The 19,852-nt window shown below is 52.1% G+C and overlaps 3 protein-coding genes across 3 annotated transcripts in view; 2 read left to right on the top strand and 1 right to left on the bottom strand.

Annotated features, from left to right (window-relative positions):
• Positions 1 to 19,852, top strand: part of TSPEAR (thrombospondin type laminin G domain and EAR repeats) — a 158,629-nt gene that overhangs the window by 1,673 nt on the left and 137,104 nt on the right. The gene's annotated exons all lie outside the window — the stretch shown is intronic.
• Positions 7,169 to 7,850, bottom strand: LOC118925771 (keratin-associated protein 10-8). Its single transcript, XM_057499845.1, is given in 2 exon segments — positions 7,169 to 7,704; positions 7,707 to 7,850. Coding segments are annotated over 2 exon segments (669 nt in total). The 5' UTR covers positions 7,840 to 7,850.
• Positions 15,595 to 15,906, top strand: LOC118925819 (keratin-associated protein 12-1-like). Its single transcript, XM_036912063.2, has one exon. The coding sequence runs from the start codon at positions 15,616 to 15,618 to the stop codon at positions 15,904 to 15,906; it is 291 nt and encodes a 96-aa protein (XP_036767958.1). The 5' UTR covers positions 15,595 to 15,615.

Here is a 19,852-nt window from a genome sequence, read left to right as displayed (position 1 = left end):
GCATGGCTGGGTGCCCCATGGCCTCGTCCTGGGGGAGGCGGGCAGGCCCTGGGGTGCTGTGTGTGGTGGGGGAGGCGGGCTGGAGCCCTGCTCTCCAGGCTCCCTCAGTGACTACACCTGCCTGCAGTGACTGCCTTGGGACTGAATGAATTGCAAACAAATCTGAGCCAAGTAACCTGTCACTAGGTGAAATCTCCTGGCTTCAAGCCATGAAGGCTGCTCCCTCCCCTGCATACCCTCCCCTGCAGATCAACACGCAGGGGCCATGCCTGCAGAGGGACCCAGCTGGAGCTCAGGACAGCCCTGGGCACAGGGCAGTCTCCGTGGCAGGGAGTGAGTCACTGACATGTATGTTCATGTTCCCTTCAGCGCTGGGAACAGAATCGACCTGCATAATAATAATAAAGGTTATTTATAAAGCCTGCCCCCTCTTCCCTGAAGGTATGTTGCAAATAGTTAAAAGATGACCCAGTTATAAATACCGTGAAGTAGGAGGAAAGATAAAAGTCAAGTAAATAATATTGAACTGAATTTGGAACCCTCCCAAGAAACTTGCATAATGGCTAGTTAGGATTTCAAGTAGTTGAAAAAAAATCTCTTTGATTCCGTTCATTTTGCACTGTAGGGCTGTGGGGTGGGGGGTGGATTTCACTCTCCTTTGGGCCTTGCTCATGGGTCTGTGCAATGCGTGTGTGTGAAGCACAGGGACCCGGCTGCCCCAGCATCTGACCAGACACCAGCCTGGAGTGGTGACTTGTGGCCGAGGCCCTTTCCAGGGCCCCTGAGGGCTTGGGGCTTCTGTACCCCTTGGTGCCACACCCCTTTCCCTGGAGGGTGCTGTGTGGGGTCCCTGGACTATTCGTCCCTCTGCCTGGTATCCACACTTGCTGCCTAGTATAGGTTGCAATAAGGTCTCTGTTGGACTATGGGGAACTGAGGGAGTGGGATTTTCAGGGACCCCAACCCACTGAGGCAGTATGGGGGGAAATGGAACCCTGACACCTGCCCCTAGGAAGGCTCAGCTCAGCGTGGGCAGTGGTGGGGTGGCCAGAGTGGGCCAGAAGATGGCAGAACTGTGTGTGTGTAGGGACAATGGATCTATAGGACGTTGTGTCTGTACGGCTTCAAGTTCAGTGTTGAGGAGGCCATGGGGAAGGACAGTCCAGAAGAGCTGTGGGATTGGGCAGGGCTTTGTCTGGACATGAAGCAAGCTACTTCTGCCTGGCTTTTGGAAGGACTGGACAGTGGGGACTGTGTCCTGGACGGCGGCAGTGGGCATGGCGTGTGGGGGGCTCACTGGGGAACGGTTGGGACCCTGCAGGCATGCAGACTGGTGGTCAGTCCACCACCTGGTGAGCAGCTCACTGACTGATCAGCATATGCTGAGTGGCTTGCCAATTAATTAGCATACCAATGAGCGGCTCACCAATTAACTAGCATTCTGATGAGCAGATCACCAATTAACTAGCATTCCGATGAGCAGATCACCAATTAATTAGCATGCTGATGAGCAAAGCTCCCATGGCCCTGGGTCAGGTGGCTCCCAAAGCCTGCACACCTTTACAGCTAGGGGGTATGGCCAGTTTTGTTGATGGGAAAGCTGAGATGAACCGTCCACCCGGTGGGTGGTGTGGACCCTACGCTGAGGGGTGGGGCTGGCCCTTTAGCACAGGTGTGTCTGAGGATCAGTGATCTCAGGGCTTCAGCCAGGCCAGAGATCACACCAGCAGGTGGTCAGCATGAACAAGGCGCCCAGGGGCACGTGGCTGCTGGACCAGCCTCAGGGTGGAGGTCGGGTGGACGGGGCTCCACAGCAGAGCGGCTGGCCTCTCAGGCCAATGTGCCTGCAGTGTGCAGGTGTGTGCCCCTGTATGAGGGTGGCAGGTGGATTCTGGAGCAAGATGCCTTTTATGAGCTGTTGGCTTCCCTGACTCCAGGAGCCAGCCCGAGTCTTCTGATCCTTGGACCCCTCAGCTGCCCCCCTGAGCCAGCCAGCTGACGTGAGACAAGAAGGTTGAAATAGGGAGCTGAGGTCCCTCCAGCTCCTAGAAGCAGCCCCCATTCTGGGCTGCAAGACGTGTGTGGTGTCAGGACAGTGGCTGGGGTGTCCCACGGGGGGATGCCTTGGTGTGGTGGTTCTAGACGTGTGCCCTCAAATAGGAGCAATCAGCTGGGGCTGGGTGTACAGGTGCTGGCAGACAGCCCCCGTGGCATGAGGCCAACGGGAGGGGCCGTGGGAACCACAGTGGGGACATCTGGTGGGCTCCAGGGGGTTGGGCAGAGAGAAGGGGTGGGTTGGGGGCCTAGAGGGAAGCATGTGGTGAGGGATCTGCACTCACCTGCTGCCAGACTCCAGTAACAGTGCCTCGCCTTCCACTGCATCTCCATGTGGTGTCCCTGGGACAGTCAGAGGCGGGCTCCTCACCCAGGATTCGGGGCCCAGCGGGGGTCAGCAGTCATCTACATGGCACCCTCCATTCCCCACTCACTTCACTCCCTCCTTCGTAGGCTCAGTATCCAGGAAGGAAGGCGCTGTGCTGGGCTGGGAGCTCAGGCAGCAGGGTCCCTGCCCTGGAGCTGGCTGCGCAGCCTGAGGCCTCCCCGGGGTGCAAGGTCCTCGGGAGGAAACCTTCTGGGAGGTGGTGGGACCCTGGGCTGGGGCAGGAGTGAGTGGGGTGGTCAGGCCTTGGGTGTGCTGCAACCCTGGAGCTAGAGGACCTGAACAGGAAATGACCAGAACAGATCATGGCTCAAAGCTGGCTGGGGTGTGGAGGCCACAGGGAGTCCCCTGACTCTCCCCAGCATCAGGCCTCCTTTGCAGTTGGGGGGCAGGAAGTCCTCCCCCCACCCCTGCTGACTGCGCCCAGGCATTCTTCCACCACCTCTGCCCTTTGGACTTGTTTAACAGGGGCTCTGCAGGAAGATGGGTGCTTCCCCATGGGTTCTGGGGAATCCTGGCCCTGGGCAGGGCGCTTCCTGGCCCGTCCTTTTAGTCCCTTTTAGCCTTTCCAGTGAAAAAGCCCCTTGGCTTCTATTTCCAGCCAGCTGTTTTTTGTCCGCCCAGCACAAGTGGGCAGTGCACAGGCCCCTCGGTGCTGGGGCAGGAGCCCCAGGCCTCCTCTGAGCGCCACAGCCCCAGGTGACCCCTCCTAAGTCAGGGAGGTCGGGAGGGCCGAAAAATCACCTCAGCTGGTCGGCCATATCACGAGGCTGGGGAGTGGTCGGAAGCTGGGAAGCCCCTGTCCCCAAACATGCAGTGCTGAGGCTCGGCTAAGGGGCTTGTCTGCCATTACATGAAGCACCACCCCAAGCCCTGCCTCAGGACAGGCTCAGCGAACCACCCTCCGGAGGAGGCCCCCACCTCCAAATCAGAGGGGCCGCCCCTTATTCCCACGCATGGAAGGGGCCGCGCCCCAGGCCAGGTGGCTGCCTGTGCCACCGGGGGGCCTTGGCACCGTCACCCGGGACAGTTTGTCTTTTAAAAAATTCCTAGCCACTAGGCCAGGGCACAGTTTTTGTCCACATAGAAATTAGGAAACAAAAGATACTCATTGTAAGATAAATTCTAACCGAAATGAGCAGGCGACGAGAGGCAACAAAAGGCCAGGCAGTTTATTTGAGTGCAATTCCAGGCGAGGTTCACCTGTCTGCACAGACACATGCCTGAGAAGTCACACCCAACCAGACAGGCGGGGAGTTTTTATAAGCACAGGGAAGGGTGAGGGAAGTGGGCCGTGCCAGGGGTATGTGGGGAATTTTTATTGGCTCAGGGTTGGGTGATGGACAGCCAGAGGTCCCCTCCTTCCGGGTGGAGGGGGTCTGCATCTAGGGTTTGTCGGCACCTCACGGGACTGGAATCCAGGAAGAGCTGTACGTTCCTTCCTTAATATGGCACAGAGCTATTTGGTGCCGTCTTTGTTCCACTTGCATGTGTCCTCGCTTTCCTCCCTCGGGTACCTCCAGTACACTCATCTTTCTAATACCCTTCATACCCCGAAGGCAGGGCCTGCGGTTTGGATCTTCAGGAGTGAATCAGGCATTCAAGTACCTTTTGCCTCAGTGGAACCAGCAGGTCCCCAAGGCACGCTTCCGGCCTGGACTTGGTACCCGGCCCTGGGCCGAGCGCCTCCTCAGTCGGACCCCAGCAGCCTTCGGGTATGCCCCACCACACCGCCCCTCCTACCCCCTCTCCCCTCCATCCCCCCCTGCCCCAGCCCCTTCCCCCCCAGCCCCTCCCCTCTCCCCCTCCCCCACCCAGCCCCTCCCCCCTCTCCCTCCCCTGCTCTCCCTCATCAACCCCACCCTCCCAGAAGAATACGTTCAGGGGGGTACTGGCTGGGAGGGCGCCCATTTCTCTCTCCATCCTGAGTCTCAGAGCCGAGAGGGTACCTGGTTCTTGGCTGTCCTAAGCCTGCGTCTCTGCTGGAAGGGGTGTCCGCCTGACGGGAGGGGACTGGGGGCCCCAGGGTCCCCCTCCTCACTCCGCAGGCGCGTCCAAGCTCGGCTCAGAAGGTGGATGGGGGTTTGGGCCGTGCGAGTGGGCACCTTCCCGTCCGACCTGGTCCCTGCAGGGCCCGGCGCGGGGGTGGTGACCCCAGCCGCGAACAGCTGGTGTCTCATCCCAGCTCCAGGTCGGGGCTCCGGCCGCCGGCCCGCGCAGCTTTGCCATGGAGAGTCCGATTTGAGGAGCATCTCGGGCGGCTTCAGGGGCACCCAGCCCGCGGGGAGGCTGGAGAGAAGGAGAAAGGCCCACCTTGCCTCCCAGGGGGCTCCTGGTGTGCGAGCAGGTGAAGCCTGGGGCCGGTGGGCACGGGGGTGGCCTCGGGCACCCTGTCCACGCCCCCTCGCCTTGCATCAGCAGGGAAGGTGAGGGGGTCGTCTGTGCTTGCATGCACGTGTACGCGTGAGCCCCAAGGCTGGCCACCCAGGTGAGGACTTCATTTCCTTGGCCACGTGTAGCCCCTGCGGTTTCCGCTGAGGCCCAGTTGGCACACTGCGGTGGGACAGAAAGGCTGCGAAGCCGCGGGGGCACCTGCTCAGCCCCTCCTGTCGCCAGGCTCCACGTGGCTACCCAGGTGCGGGGGGATGCCGTCGCTGCCTTGGCGACAGTCCCAAGTGTGCCCAGCAGTGGGGCACAGCACCTCCACATCCCCCACTGGGGAGCTGTGGCCGGGTTGAAGACAATGACTGCTGCCCAAAGTCACAGCCCAGTCGGAATTTCATTGCCTGGGGGACGACCTAACGGGAGGGACGCTGCACCCTGCGTGTTGAACACGCCTGGGGCCCCAGGGGAGGGGTGCGCTTGGCAAAGGTCTCCCCATAAAGCTGCCCGGCCTGAACCCAGTTCTGTTCCCTGATACGGGGAGGTCAGCAGCAAGCGGCCTGTCACCAACACTGGTGTGTGCTTCCCCAAGGCAGCTGGGCCCCATGCGGGCTGGGCGATGAAATTCCGGCAGGGGCTGTGACTTCTGCTGCTGGCGACACTCCGGACTGTCACCAAGGCAGCCGCCACACCCTGTGTCCCCTCAGAGTCCTGTCTATTGGCAGGAGACCCCCGGCAGCTCTTCATCAATGAAGAGCCCACATCTTGCCACGCATTTGTTTGAAAAATATTTTGGTAATTGTGTCTGCACAATTGTCTCCCCTTGAAATCTGGAGTATTGTTTTACACAGTTGAATACATGCTTCTGAGAAAGGGCCTATGGGTTTCGCCAGCCAGCCAGACGGGTCAAGGTACACAGGCGGTTGGGGCCCCTTGGTTTACTGGTGGGCAGGTGGGGTCCAGAGGAGGGGCGGTGGGCAGAGTCCCTCCCGGCTCTGGCAGCTGGGGGGAGTTTGTCTCTCACTCTCCACACCCTCTTTTCCACAGTAGGGTCCCCGGAGGGAGGGGCAGGATCTCCAGACTCCCACCTGCCTTCTCGGCCCCAGGATGCGGGAGCAAGGACTGTCTGCTCCCATTTACACCACCCCATTCCAGTCAAAGGGAAAAGCTACTTTCCGTGGACAGGTTCCCTAAGATCCCCCTTTTTTGGGTATGGGCAGCCCTGGAAAAGCCAGCCCCACCCAGGGGGTCTGGGTCAGGTTCTCCGGGGGGACCTCCTGAGTGTCAGGTAATCTCAGACCTTCTCTCAGGGGGGCCATTCCCTCTTGACCTGCCTGTCTTTGGAACCCTTACTGCATTTCACGGGTCTCCTGGGAGGGAGGAGGCGGCAGGTCAATAGCAGGGGAGGATCAAGAGGCAGGCAGTGGCCCTGGTGGCTCCAGGAAGGTGTGGCTTTCACACTGGCCTGAGGGAATACCCCAAGGGTGGCAAGCCTGGGCTCTGACATAGAGTGGAGCCCTTGAGGTCACCTAACCCTCTGGCCTCTTCCCCTTGACCTCTGCCACGCCAGGCTGGACCTGGGGCTGTGGGAAGGATCCTGGGCCTGGGCAGGTAGACCAACAGGCTGGGACAGAGGGGGGCTCAGGAAGCTGGATGACGCAGAGATGCTCCACTCTAGCTGTGCCCCAGGAATGCTGTGGCCCAGCCTGCCTCCTGGCTTGGAGGACAACTTGGACCCTACCCTCAGTGTCCCCAGACTGACCAGGGAGATCAAGGGCTGGAGTGAACAGGGCCCTCTCGCCAAGGGGCTGCTGGCCCTCTGAATGGACATGCAGCACAGCTGCCCAGGGATGCTTGGAGGGACAGATGCAGGATCTGGGTTGGGGGCCCCCAGGTGGTCTCAGAACTCCACACTACTGCAGATGCACCCAAGGTGGGCTTATCATCCAGGTGAGCCATAAAAGCAAGCCAGGAGAGAGGACCCTAGAGGTGAGGCTGACAAGTTTATTCACTCAGCTCAAGGCTGGCATATGGGGAAGGAGGCCAACACTTTCTGGGGGCAGAGACAGGGCAGAGGCCCCTGTGAGGCCATGGGGAGGCCTGGGCCATGGCTATCAGAGACAACCTGGGGCCCCCCACAATCCTAGTGGAGGGCAGACTCAGGACCCTCTGAGGAGGCTGCAGACTGCTAAGCCCTGGTTGTTGGGGTCCAAGGTCAGTGCATATGCGGAGAGGTGTTTCAGAGCTTGTGCTGGAGTTAAATCCCAAAATCAAAGCTTGTGCTGGGCTGTGAGGAGACACGGGGGTGCCCAGAGTGCCAGCCTGGTGGGGGTGGTGATGAGTGGGTCAGCAGCAGGTGGGACTCCTGCACAGGGGGCGGCAGAGCAGGGACACGCAGGAGGAGGGTCTGCAGCGGGATGGGGGGCAGGGGGTGGGCTGGCAGCACGGGGTCGCTGGGCAGGGGGCAGCCCTACAGCAGACGGGCACACAGCACACAGGCGTGCAGCGGACGGGCTTACAGCAAATGGGCACACAGCACACGGGCTTATAGCAGATAGGCATGCAGCAGGCCTGCTGGCACAGGGAGGAGGTGCAGCAGGAGGGCTGGCAGCTAGATTGCTGGCAGCATGAGGAGGCTGGGCAGAGGGAGGCCTCATAGCAGATGGGCTTACAGCACACGGGCATACAGCAGGCCTGCTGGCATGGGGAGGAGGTGCAGCAGGAGGGCCGGCAGCTAGACAGCTGGCAGCAGGAGGGTGTGCACGAGCTGGTGCAGGCTGACTGGCAGGGGCTGCACCCGCAGCTCACAGGGGTGCAGACGAGGGTCAGGCAGGGGGCCGGGATGCAGCAGCTGGACTGGCAGCAGCTGGGGACACAGCAGGGGGCTTGCAGCAGCTCTCGGGGCAGTTGTCCCCCTGCCAGGAGGGGCCGGTGCAGGAGCCCCAGGACCCAGGCAGGCAGACCCGGCGGCTGTAGCTCAGGTCACTGGAGCATATGGACAGGGTGGAGGCAGCCATGCTGGGCGGTGGGCTGGAGGAGGGTGTGTGTGTGAGTGTGTGTGAGTGAGGTGCCCAGGGTGGTTGGGCTTATACACCCCTCAGGGCTGCGTGTGTCCCTCTTGAGGGCCCGGAAGCAACCGTCTTCCTTGTTGGGGCAGGTCCCTGGGGATGCGCTTCCTGGACCCAGAACAGGTAGCTAAGCTCATTAAACTCCTGCATAAAGCTGGGGGTGCAGGGGAGGTGCCAGGAGCTGGGCAAGACCAATGTGGGAACCTGGAGGGTTGGAGCCCCTGAGCCCTCATCTGAGCATCTTTCTTTTCTGGGGCTTCTTAGTACCGTTTCCCCTCTGTGTCCATGCTCAGCCCAGTCACAGGCATATTTTGTTCTTTTCTGTATCCTCTTTATTTTGAGCCGTAATTTTCTTCCCAACCTGCCGGCCCAGGAGTGGCCCAGGAGCAGTCTGTCTCTAGTGTACTAGCAGACGCCCACAGAGCAGGCCTTCTATGCCCACAGCTTTGTAAGGGTTCGCTCATGAGCCCTGACAGCTGCCTTGTGAACCAATGCTGCTGTTACTCCTGCCCTACACAAAGGGAAACAGGCACAGCTGGGGACTTGCCCCCGAAGCCCCTGGCAGGTGGGCAGAGGAGCCTGACCTTAGCGGGGTGGAGCGGGGTTGATGTAAGTGAGGCCCAGCGGAGGCTCTATGGAAGGGACCTGGGGAGGGAGCAGAGGGTGGACTGCTTAGAGGTGGGAGGCTCTTTCCTGGAGGCAGGTGTGCTGAAGGGCAAGAGGCCTGCAGCCTCCGTGCAGAGCCCTGCACTGGTCCAGCCCTGTGGAGAGGTCCTGCCTGGACCCCAAGAGCTCTGGAGGGGAACTGGGCACTGGCCTGGAGCTCAAGGGGCCTGTGGGTGACTGTCTGAAGAGCGGCCCTTCGGCCAGGGGTGCCTGGCAGTCCTGGGTGCTGGAGAGCTGGCTCTGTCGAGCTGCAGGAGCTGGTACCCAAAGGGGCAGGGGCTTGGACAAGAGAGGGAGGGGTCTCGGGACAGGGAGTCTGAGCTTCTGGAGTGCGGCCCGGCGGCCTGTGGCCTTGTGCCCGTCACCCCGCCTGTGGTGGGAGGCTACACATGCTGTGTCTGTGCAGGCAGGAAGCCTGTGGCCATTCTTGGGGCCCAGAGGGAGCAGCGGTGCCTGGGAGCCGCCCAGGTCCAGGGGCAGCCTGGTGGGGCCCTGGAGTTTGGGGGTCCCTCTGGGGTGTGGCAAGGGCATCCCTGGGGACTGAGGGTGCAGTCCAGGCCCCTGCGGAGGATGAGGAGCAGGGCCTTCCTGGGTGGGATGCAGTACACTGGCTGCAGTCGGAGGAGAACCGCAGGCTGAGGACAGATAGTATTCAGCATAACGTGATGGGCTGACTTCAGCCTGGACCCTGGGGGCGACTGGCCTTCCACAGGGAGGAGGGCCAGGCTGCCAGCACTGGGGAGGGAGTCATGCCCAGGTGGCAGGGAGGTGGGCCTGTCTTTCTTGGGGACATTTTGAACTGGTGACTCCCAGGTCCTTGAGAAGGATCCTGGGGTCATAGAAGGTCCATCTCCAGGAGACTGAGAGAGGCTCTGTACCGGCAGGCTTTCTAACGCAGGTGGGAGGAGGGGCTCAGCCTGGCGTCAGGTGCAGGCACCCTGGGGTCGCCCAGCGGCCCTGAGCGGTGGTGGGAGGGCGTCTGCTGGGCTCTGGGTGTGGCCCAGGGACCGCAGCTCTGTCAGCGTGTCTGTCCGGGTCCCCCGCCCCTGGGATGCCAGGGGCCCTCACAGCCGGGGCTCACCTGGGGCGGAGCTGGCCTGCAGGACCAGGAAGCCCTGGAGGTAGCGCCCAGCCCCCAGCTTGAACCTGCCACCTTCCTGCCGCCTTGTGCACATTTCCATGTTATGTTGTTACTGTTTATCATTATATGTGTGCCTAAATAATATGTTCTTACCTTCGACTTTCTTTAAAAAATGTCTTTTTGTGATAAAATATGTGAAACATAAAATTTGCCGTTTTAATACATCTTGAAGTTCACAGCTGAGGGGCATTGGGTGCGTTCACAGTATGGGCAGCCATCGCCACCTCCTAGCTCCGGAGCTGTCCATCTTCCCAAATGGAAACTCTGCGCCATAAGCACCAGCTCCCCTCCCCTCCCGAGCCCTGGGCGCCCCCTGTCCCACTTCCTGTCTGTACGGATGCAGCCACTCCAGCGCCCCATGTAAGTGGCCTCGCGCAGTGCCCGTCCTTTTGCGACAGGCTTATCTCACTCAGCACCAGTCCTGCGGCTTGTCCACGCTGAAGCAGGTGACACAGTGTCCTGCGTCCCATGACTGAGTAGGGTCCCACTGTGGGCATAGACCACATTTTGTTGCTCTGTCATCTGCTGATGGACACTGGGCTGTTTCTCCCTTCTGGCTATTGTGAATAGTTGTGTAAAGAGCAGCGGGGGTCTTTCTTTTTAGTTCTTTTGGGTATATTCTTAGGAGTGAAATTTCTGGGTCTTGTGGTAACTCAAGGTCTGACCTTTGAGGAACTGCCGAGATGTTTCCAGGGTCGCTCTGCTTTCTGTTTGTTTCTGCTGGTGATGTTTGAGGGTTCCAGTTTCTCCACATCCTTGCTGACACTTATTTTCTTTATTTTTAAAAGACCTATCCATCCTAGTAGGTGTGAAGTGGTGCTCATTTCCCTAAGGATTCGTAATGTTGAGCACCGTTTCATGTGCTTATTGGCCATTTGTATGGCTTTGCTGGAGAAATGTCTATTCAAGTTATTTTCCCATTTTTTAATTGGGTTGTTTGTCTTTTTGTTGTTGAGTTGTGGGGATTCTTTATATATTCTCGATATAAAACTCCTAGTAGATACATGATTCAGAAATATTTTTGCCCATTTTGCAGATTGTCTTTTCACTTTCTTGATAATGCCCCTTGATTCCCTAAAGTTTTTTGAGGAGGTCCAGTTTATCTTTTTTTCTTTTGTTGCTTGTGGTGTCATATTTAAGAGTCCATTGTCATATCCATGGTCATGAAGTGGTCTGTTTATGTTTTCTTCTAATACCTTTTTTGTTTTAGCTCTTACGTTTAGGCTATTGATCCATTTTGAGTTAATTTTTGTATTGGGGGTGAGGTAAGGAGGGGGTCCCATTAATTCTTTTACAGCACATGGAAACCAAGTTTTCCCAGTACTATTTGTTGAAAACATAATTCCCCCCACCCTCTTGAGTGATCTTGAAACCCTAGTCAAAAATCAATTGACCATCAATATTTGAGTTTATTTCTGGAATAAGCCTCAATTCTATTCCATTAGGCTGTAAGTCTGTCCTTCTGCCAGTACCACACTGTTTCAATTACTGTAGTTTTATAGTATTTTTTGAAATCAGGAAGTGAGAATCCTCCAGTTTTGTTTTGTTTTGTTTTCAAGATTATTTTAGCTATTCTAGGCTCTGTCAATTCCATATGAATTTGAAGTCCAGTTTCTCATTTCTGGAAAAAAGGCTTTGTTTTTTTTGATAAAGATTTGATAAAGATTACATTGAATTTGTAGATTGCTTTGGGTAGTGTTGTTATATTAACAGTATTAAGTTTTCCTACCTGTGAGCATAGGATGTCTTCCCATTTATTTTGGTCGTTTTAATTCTTTCAGCAATGTTCTACAGTTATCAGTATACATGTCTTTCACCCCATTGGTTAAATTTATTGCTAGGCATTTTATTCTTTTGAATGTGATTGTAAGTGGAATTGTTTTCCCAATTTCCTTTTTGAATTGTTCTTTGCTGGTGTAGAGGAACACATCTGACCTTTGTGTGATCGTGTACACTCTGCTGAATTCTCTAGTACCTTCTTGTGGATATGTTTTTTTTACTACCTATATGTAGATCATATCATCTGTGAATAGAGATAATTTTACATTCTTCTTTCCAATTTTGATGCCTTATATTTCTCTTGTCTAATAGCTCTGGCTAGAACTTCTAGTACAAAGTTGAAAAGCAGTGGTGAACCAGTTATCCTGTTTCATTCTTGATCTTTGGAGGAAAGAAAGCTGTCAGTCTCTCATCATTGAGTGTGATGTTAGCATGGGTTTTTCCTAAATGCCTTCTTATCAGACTGAGGTATTTCCCTTACATTCCTAGTTTTTTTTTGAGTGTTTTTTTAAAATGATGAAATGGTGTTGGATTTTGCCAAAAGCTTTTTCTTCGCATCAAGATCATGTGTTCTTTCCGTCCCTTGATTCCGTTAATGTGTTATGTCACATTAGTTGATAAAAAAAAGGTTGAGCCATACACTTGGTCATGGTATATAATCCTTTTAATATGCTGCTGAATCCAGTTTGATAGTATTTAGTTCAATGCTGGCATATCCTGAAGTCCCAGATCAGTTGGAACAGACCAGAGAGGAGCAGATAGATGAAAATATCTGTCATGTTGGGCCCTGGAGAACATGGCTTAGGTGTGTGACCCCTGCGGGCTGCACCCTTGCAGCCCGGAATCCCTCTCCTGGATCAAGCAGCACTAGGCAGCCACGTGGAGCCCAGGAGGACCACGCACGGACAGGGGCGAGCTGCCCGTTCCAGGCTCCTCTCCCAGCCCAGGGGTCCAGGCAGTGTGGCCCTGCAGAGCTGCCTGAGAGTCCATGGTGCCTGTCGACAGGGTGGGAAGCCATGGTCAGGAGTGTGGCTTCGGTGTTCCTTCCGACACCCCCTGCGCTCTGTTCTCTTCACACATCAGCACAGCACGTTATTCTGTGGTGGGTGCCACTTCGCAAGGGTGGCCCTCTTTCGGGGCCATGAGGCCCTCTGTGCCTGTGTCGGTCCCCTGTGAGTGCTGATGTGGGCAGAGGGACTGACCTGATGCTCTGCAGGGAGTCAGACCGCCCTGATTTCTGGTCCCCACTGAACCTGATGAGAACTCAGCTGTTACTATTTATTTTTCTTGTATGTGAAGGGTTTCCTTCTCTCATTGCTTTGAAGATTTTTCTCTTTGGTTTCTATCACTTCAACTATTATGCATCCAGATATGGTTTTCTTTGTATTTATCTTACTTGGATTTTTCTAAGAATCTTTGATCTGTAAGTTGGTGATTTTTTTGTTTTTTAAATCAGGTTTGGGAAAATTGTCCATTATTTCTTCAAAACATTTTTATGCTTTAATATAATTCTCTTCTCCTTCTGAGGTTGAACTAATATATATGTTGGATTATTTGATATTGTCTCAAAGACTCATTTCATTTTTTAAAATTCTTTTTCCTTCTTCAGACTGGATAATTTCTCTGCCTGCTTGATTCACCTTTGCTCAGTCTCTTCTTTTCCCTTCAGTCCATTGTGAGGCCCACCCAGTGGACATTTAAATGCACATTTATTGTGCATTTCAGTTCCAGAATTCCCATTTTTTAATAGTTTCCATTTCTCTGCTAAGATTCCCTATCTATTCATTCATGAAAATAATATTTTCCTTTAACTACCAGAACATACCTTCTTTTGATCCTTTAAACATATTTAAACAGCTGCTCTAAAGGCATTGGTTGCCAAAACAACATATGGGCCATCTCAGATTTTATTATTGATTGATTTTTTTTCTTTAACTGTGAATTTACATTTTCAATATCTTTTATGTCTAGTGATTTTTTTAATTGTATGTTAGAAATTATGATAATACCTGTAGGGAGCCTACATTCCATTATCTTTCACTGACTATTGATTTTTGTTCTGCTAGGGAGTCACTAACTGATTACGCTGAACTTGTGCAAGCTTGGTTTCACACTTTGTTAAGGTGGGTCTGTGGAAAGTCCAAAGTGCTTCCTAAGCTCTATATTTTGGGGGGACCCAACGTCCAAACTGTCTTCCCTTGAAATCTTGTCGTGGGTTGGCCAGGCCTCGTTAGCGATCTGCAGTAGGTCTTACTCTGGGGCATAATCTCCATTCTAGGTGTGACTGTGTGGGGTGTCAGCGGGGTGTTGGGGGTTTCCGCTCTCAATCCTAAGGCAGCTGCTCAGGCCAAGGCCTCTGAGGTCTCACCCTGAACACGTGCAGCCCGCCCTTCTCTGCGGATTTACTGGGTGCCCACGTGGACTCAAGAGTGGGTCCCTCCTTCCCAACACCCCAGTCCGCAGATTCCCAGTGCTTCCCCCGCCCCACCTCTGGTGGAGCGGGGCTGTGGTGTCCGCCCAAACCAGCTCACGGTGCTGCGCTTGGGAAGCCGACCCGGGTGGGGAGCCGGGCAGAGGTGGAGCGCGTCGTGCGTGCTTCCTTCCTCCCAGCAGCGGGGCTGTGCTGCTCATAGGCCTTGCCCCGCGCGGGAGTGCCATCGAGTTCTTTTGGTTGCACAGTTGATGGGAGGGCTTGTGCGGTACCGGCCACTCCATGAAGTTTTCCCAGCATGATTATGTTCTCCATGCTTGCCTGTTGTCTGTTCTGAAAGATTCCTGGCCCATGCAGCTGAGGCTCTGGTTTGAGGAGGTGTGCGAGTTCCGCTCCCCTTCGCCTCAGTGTGGAGACAGTGGACAGGCAGCTCTCCGGCAGGTGGGGCCAGTGAGTGTCTCTCCTCATGGAGGGAGGTCAGGATGCGGAGTGTCTCCCTAAGAAGCAGGTCCTGCACACGAGTGTTTGGCTCTGAGGTAGGCACACCTGTTCAGGCACCTAGGCCACACTGAGCTGTGTGTTAGTCCTTAGGGACCCTGCTTTACAAAACTCTTATAAATTCACGCCTGTGCCTTTCACCTCGGCAGCCTCCAGTGCAGGCATTTTCTCAGAAACAGTATCTTCTACATTAAATTCTCAGAGCTTTCTCTCTGTCGAGGGTAGAGGTGGACACGGAATGAAAGAGACCTTGAATTTTATAAAATGGCACAGAGGTTATCTAGATGTACAATGCAGATTTTACAGCCAAGAGCCAAGGGAGGGCAGAGGGCACAGCAGGCATTGCAGCATGTCGGTATTTAGGGGGTGCTGTAGAAGTCAGGCGAGAGCCCCAGGGCGGAGAGGAGACCCGCTGCTGTGGGCAGCCCCTTGTCCAGGTCCCAGCTGACCCTGTGCCACACCCGCAGGTGCATGCAGTGCTCTGCTGGACGGGTCTGGCGTGCCTGGCTCCCACAGGGCCCACACACTGCCCTGGGGTCAGCTCTGGTCCTGCCCTGTTTATGGTAGAGATGCCCTTCCAGGTAAGAGGCTGAAGGCCTCTTGATTCTCTAACTGTGAGGTGTTCTCTGGACAAGAATCCAAGGTCAGCACCCGCCAGCAGTGCTGAGGGACTCGCGCCCCCCGGTCTGCACACACCCTGTGGGTGAGCCATCTTGGTGCCCTTCCTGGGTATCTGCTACTGATCAGCACCAGCTCCCAGCTCCCAGGATGCCTGGGGGTGGGCCAGGCTGCTCCCTCTCCTCACATCTGCCATGCAGCCTGCCTGATATTGGGGAGGAGGGCGCCTGTTCGTGGCTGCTCAAGGACCATCACCACACACAGAGGGGAATCTGGGGATCAAGTGTTTGGATTCACACAAAAGTAACTTGAGTGAAATTTTAAGGAACGAGGCAAAATCCAGGTGGAGTCAGTAGGGCACGTGGGCAAGTTTTCAAGTGTAACGAGCTTGAAGAAAGGGCAGTGCGTTGTGAAGGCACAGGCCAAACAAACAAACACAATATCTACAACAGAAAATTAAGTTCTGGGAGACAGCTGCAAGACACAAAAATGAGGAAGAGAGCAGCTGTGCCCGGATATAAAGGCTGCCCAGGGGAGGAGCCTGCAGGTGTCACTGTCCTCTACCCTGACGCCAGCCCAGCCTCCCTCCAGCATGTGCAACACCAGCTGCTCCACAGGCTGCCAAGCTGCCTGCTGCGTGCCTAGGCCCTGCCAGGCATCTTGCTGTGTGCCTGTGAGCTGCTGGCACACTGTGTGCATGCCCGTGTGCTGCAGGCCCACTGTGTGTGTGCCCATGAGCTGCAGGCCCACTGTGTGTGTGCCTGTAAACTGTAAGCCTGACGTGTGCATGGCCCCCTCCTGCCAGTCCTCCGGGTGCTGCCAGCACTCCTGCCCCACCCTGCTCTTCAGACCTGTCTCCTGTAGCACCCCTTCCTGCTGCTGACCACGCATCTCCTACCCAGCTGCTCCCGGTGCACAAGGGCCACACCTGTTGCCCTCTAGAATCTTTGGTGGGCCGGTTCTGCACGTGGCCAATGGAAACATGCTCAACAAACCCTCTGAGCTTTTTGTGGAGAACATGGCAGGATGATCTGGATTCCTCCGTGACCTGCACATCCCCTCAGCGAAGCCCTGGTCCTGAGGGTCCCACTCTGTCCCCATGGAAACTGTACCCCATGGGAGCCAAATAAATCATGCTTTCCCCACGCAGCACCCTCTGCCTGTCTTTCTATTTGTATGTTTTCTGGCCATCTGGTCTGTGTCACCGAGGCTATAGGGCTGATGCTCTCCCCAGCGATCCCTCCTCACAGCGGCTCACTGGAAGGTGGGAGGTCCTGGGGGCAGGGAGTGGCTGGTCTCCTCACCCTCCCGACTCCCTGCCCGGGTGCCCCTGGCCACAGGCAGCGACCTGCCCCCTTTCAAGGCTGCTCTGCTTCCTCTTGGCTGCGGATTCCTGCCTCAAGGCCGGTGGGCTCTGTGCTCGATGTCGGAGGCTCGGGGTGTGAGCACAGGAAGCTGATCCTGATAAAATTAATTGGGAAGGGTACTCCTTTTATCTTTTGGAAGAGTTCAGGTAGAATTGACAGTATTCTTTCCTTAAATGTTTAATAGAATTTGCCAGTGAAGCTATTTGGTCTTGGAGTTTTCTTTATTGTGAGGTTTTTAACTGCACATTCAATTTCTTTGATAGATACGGGCTATTTAGGTTGTATATTCTTTCTTGAATGATGTTGACTATTTCATCTAAGTTACCAAGTTTGTTGGTTTAAAGTTGATATCATTCCCTTGTGATCTTTCTCATGACTGTAAGAGCTATAATAATTCTTTCATTCCTAATATTGGTATTTTGTATCTTTGTTTTTAATATTCCTGATTGGGCTAGAGATTTATCAATTTTATTGCTCTCAAAGAAGCTGCTTTTGGTTTCATTGTGTTTTCTCTATTGTTTTCCTATTTCTATTTCTTGATTTTTGCTGGTATTTTAAATTACTTTATTGCTTTTGCTTATTTTGAGTTTATTTTGCTCTTCTTTTCTAGTCTAAGGTGAAAACAGATAACTGAACCCCAAATTTTCTTCTTTTTGAATATATGCATTTTGAAATATAACTGTCTCTCTTGACACTGCTTTAGCTGTGCCCCACCTATTGACATACTACTGTCTTCTCATTTGTATTCAATTCAAAACATTTTCTAATTTCTCTTTGCCTTCTTCTTTGAACCATAGATTATTTAGAAGTAATTGGTTAATTTTCTAACATGTGGGGAGTTTGCAGTTATTCTCTTCTTAGAAATGTCTAATTTAATTTCATAGGGGTCAGAGAATATATTGTCTAATTTCAATTCCTTTAAATTTGTTGAGGTTTATTTTATAAAGTGGAATAGTATTTTCAGTATACTCTGTGTGCACTTTGAAAAGAACGTGTATTTTGTTATTGTTGGGTGGAGTGTTCTCTATCAACTAGGTCAAGTTGATTGATAGTATTGTCCTTCCTGATCTATCTTCTCGTTTGATTGATTACTGAGAAGCTAAAGTTGAATGACAAATGTGAATTTGTCTGTGTCTTCCTTCAGTTCTGTCTGTTTTTTGTTTTATGTGTTTTGACACTTTGTTGTTAGGTGCTTACACATTTAGGATTGTTAAGTTTTCTTGGAGAACCAACCAGTTTATCATTATGTAATATCCATCTTTATCTCTGGTGTTATGTCTTTCTCTGAAATGTACATTTTTTTATAATAATACAGTCATTTCAACTTTATTTGATTAGTGTTTGTATGCTATATTTTCCTATCTGTTTACTTTTAACCTATGTTTTTATATTTTATAATATAAATAGGGATATATTTTATACTAATCCCATAACAAGGATTTCTGGTAGATAGCTTATAGTTGGTCTTGCTTTTTTAATCTAATTAGAAAATCTCTGTCTTTTAATTTTGTTGTTTAGACATTTTGCATGGAATGTAATTTTGGATATATTTAAGTGTAAAATACCATCTTGCTAGTTGTGTTCTATTTGTCCCATCTCTTCTCTTTATTGTCTTTCTTCCTTTTAGGTTTACTGTTTTTTATTTATTTTTATTTTGGTATCAATATACAATCCCATGAGCAACATTGTGGTTACTACATTCCCCCCATTAAGCAAGTCCCCCCACACACCCCATTACAGTCACTGTCCATCAGCGTAGTAAGATGCTATAGAATCACTACTTGTCTTTTCTGTGCTATACTGCCTTCCCCGTGCCCCCCCCAATGTTATGTGTGCTAATCGTAATGCCCCTTATTCCCCCTCTCCCTCCTTTCCCACCCACCCTCCCCAGTTACCAAAGGTAACTGTTAGTCCATTCTTGGGTTCTGTGATTCTGCTGCTGTTTTGTTCCTTCAGTTTTTCTTTGTTCTTGTACTCCACATATGAGTGAAATCATTTGGTACTTGTCTTTCTCCACCTGGCTTATTTCACTGAGCATAATACCCTCTAACTCCATCCATGTTGATGAAATGGTAGGATTTGTTTTCTTCTTATGGCTGAATAATATTCCATTGTGTATATGTACCACCTCTTCTTTATCCATTCATCTACTGATGGACACTTACCTTACTTCCATTTCTTGGCTATTGTAAATAGTGCTGTGATAAACATAGGGGTGTATCTGTCTTTTTCAAACTGGGCTCCTGCATTCTTAGGGTAGATTCCTAGGAGTGGAATTCCTGGGTCAAATGGTATTTCTATTTTGAGCTTTTTGAGGAACCTCCATACTACTTTCCACAATGGATGAACTAGTTTACATTCCCACTAGCAGTGTAGGAGGGTTCCCCTTTCTATGCATCCTCACCAGCATTTGTTGTTCTTAGTCTTCTCGATGGTGGCCATCCTAAGTGGTGTGAGGTGATATCTCATTGTGGTTTTAATTTGCATTTCTCTGATAATTAGCGATGTGGAGCATCTTTTCATGTGCCTGTTGGCCATCTGAATTTCTTCTTTGGAGAAGTGTCTGTTCAGATCCTCCACCCATTTTTAAATAGGGTTATTTGCTTTTTGGGTGTGAGACATGTGAGTTCTTTATCTATTTTGGATGTTAACCCCTTGTTGGGTGTGTCATTTATAAACATATTCTCCCATACTGTACAATGCCTTTTTGTTCTGCTAATGGTGTCCTTTGCTGTACAGTAAGTTTAGTATTTTTAATTTTTGCATTTCATCTCTACTTTTGGCTCATATTTTTGAAGTTGATTGTTCTGTATGCACCTTTACTCTAACACAATCTACCTCTAGATAATATTATGCCCCTCTATCTATAATATCAGGACTTAATAGCAGTGGACTTCCCTCCCCCACCCAAGCACACACTTCATGTTATTGTTGTCCTGTTTTACTCTTACACATGTTAAAAATCCCAGAGTACATGGCTACTATGTTTGCTCTAAACAGTGAACTATCTCTTACTGACTTTTATATTCATCTTTGCTTTGAAATAATTTCTAGAGCTATTCTTTTCCTTGTGTAGATCCAGGTTTCTCTACACTCATAATCCTTGGTTTGAAGAAATTTTCTAAATATTTCTTGCAGTGTATGTCTGCTGTTAATCTCTCTCAGTTTTTGTTTATCTGTTTACTTTCATTTTTAGAAGATACTTTCAGTTCATAGTTTTGACAAGGTTTCTTTTAATATTTTTAAAATGTCATTCTATTGTCTTTGGACTGTATATTTCTAACTAGAACTCTGGTGGAATTTTTCTCTTTGTAGTATGTAGCATGTCTTTTACATATGGATTTTCAAGATTTCCTCTCTACTTCTGGGTTTTGGTAGTCACAATTTTTAATAAGATGTGTCCAGGTCATTTTTCACTTGTAGAGGGGAGAAATGTATCCTCTTGAGGTGCTCTGAGCTTTT

The sequence above is a fragment of the Manis pentadactyla genome, chromosome 1, assembly GCF_030020395.1.
Source record: "Manis pentadactyla isolate mManPen7 chromosome 1, mManPen7.hap1, whole genome shotgun sequence".
In the NCBI taxonomy this organism is placed as follows: Eukaryota; Metazoa; Chordata; class Mammalia; order Pholidota; family Manidae; genus Manis; species Manis pentadactyla.
Note: the sequence above shows the minus strand (reverse complement) of the source record. Positions and strands in the feature narration are given on the sequence as shown.

Excerpts from the sequence above, each read along its gene's own strand:
- LOC118925819 (XM_036912063.2), top strand. The coding sequence starts at position 15,616 with ATGTGCAACACCAGCTGCTCCACAGGCTGCCAAGCTGCCTGCTGCGTG.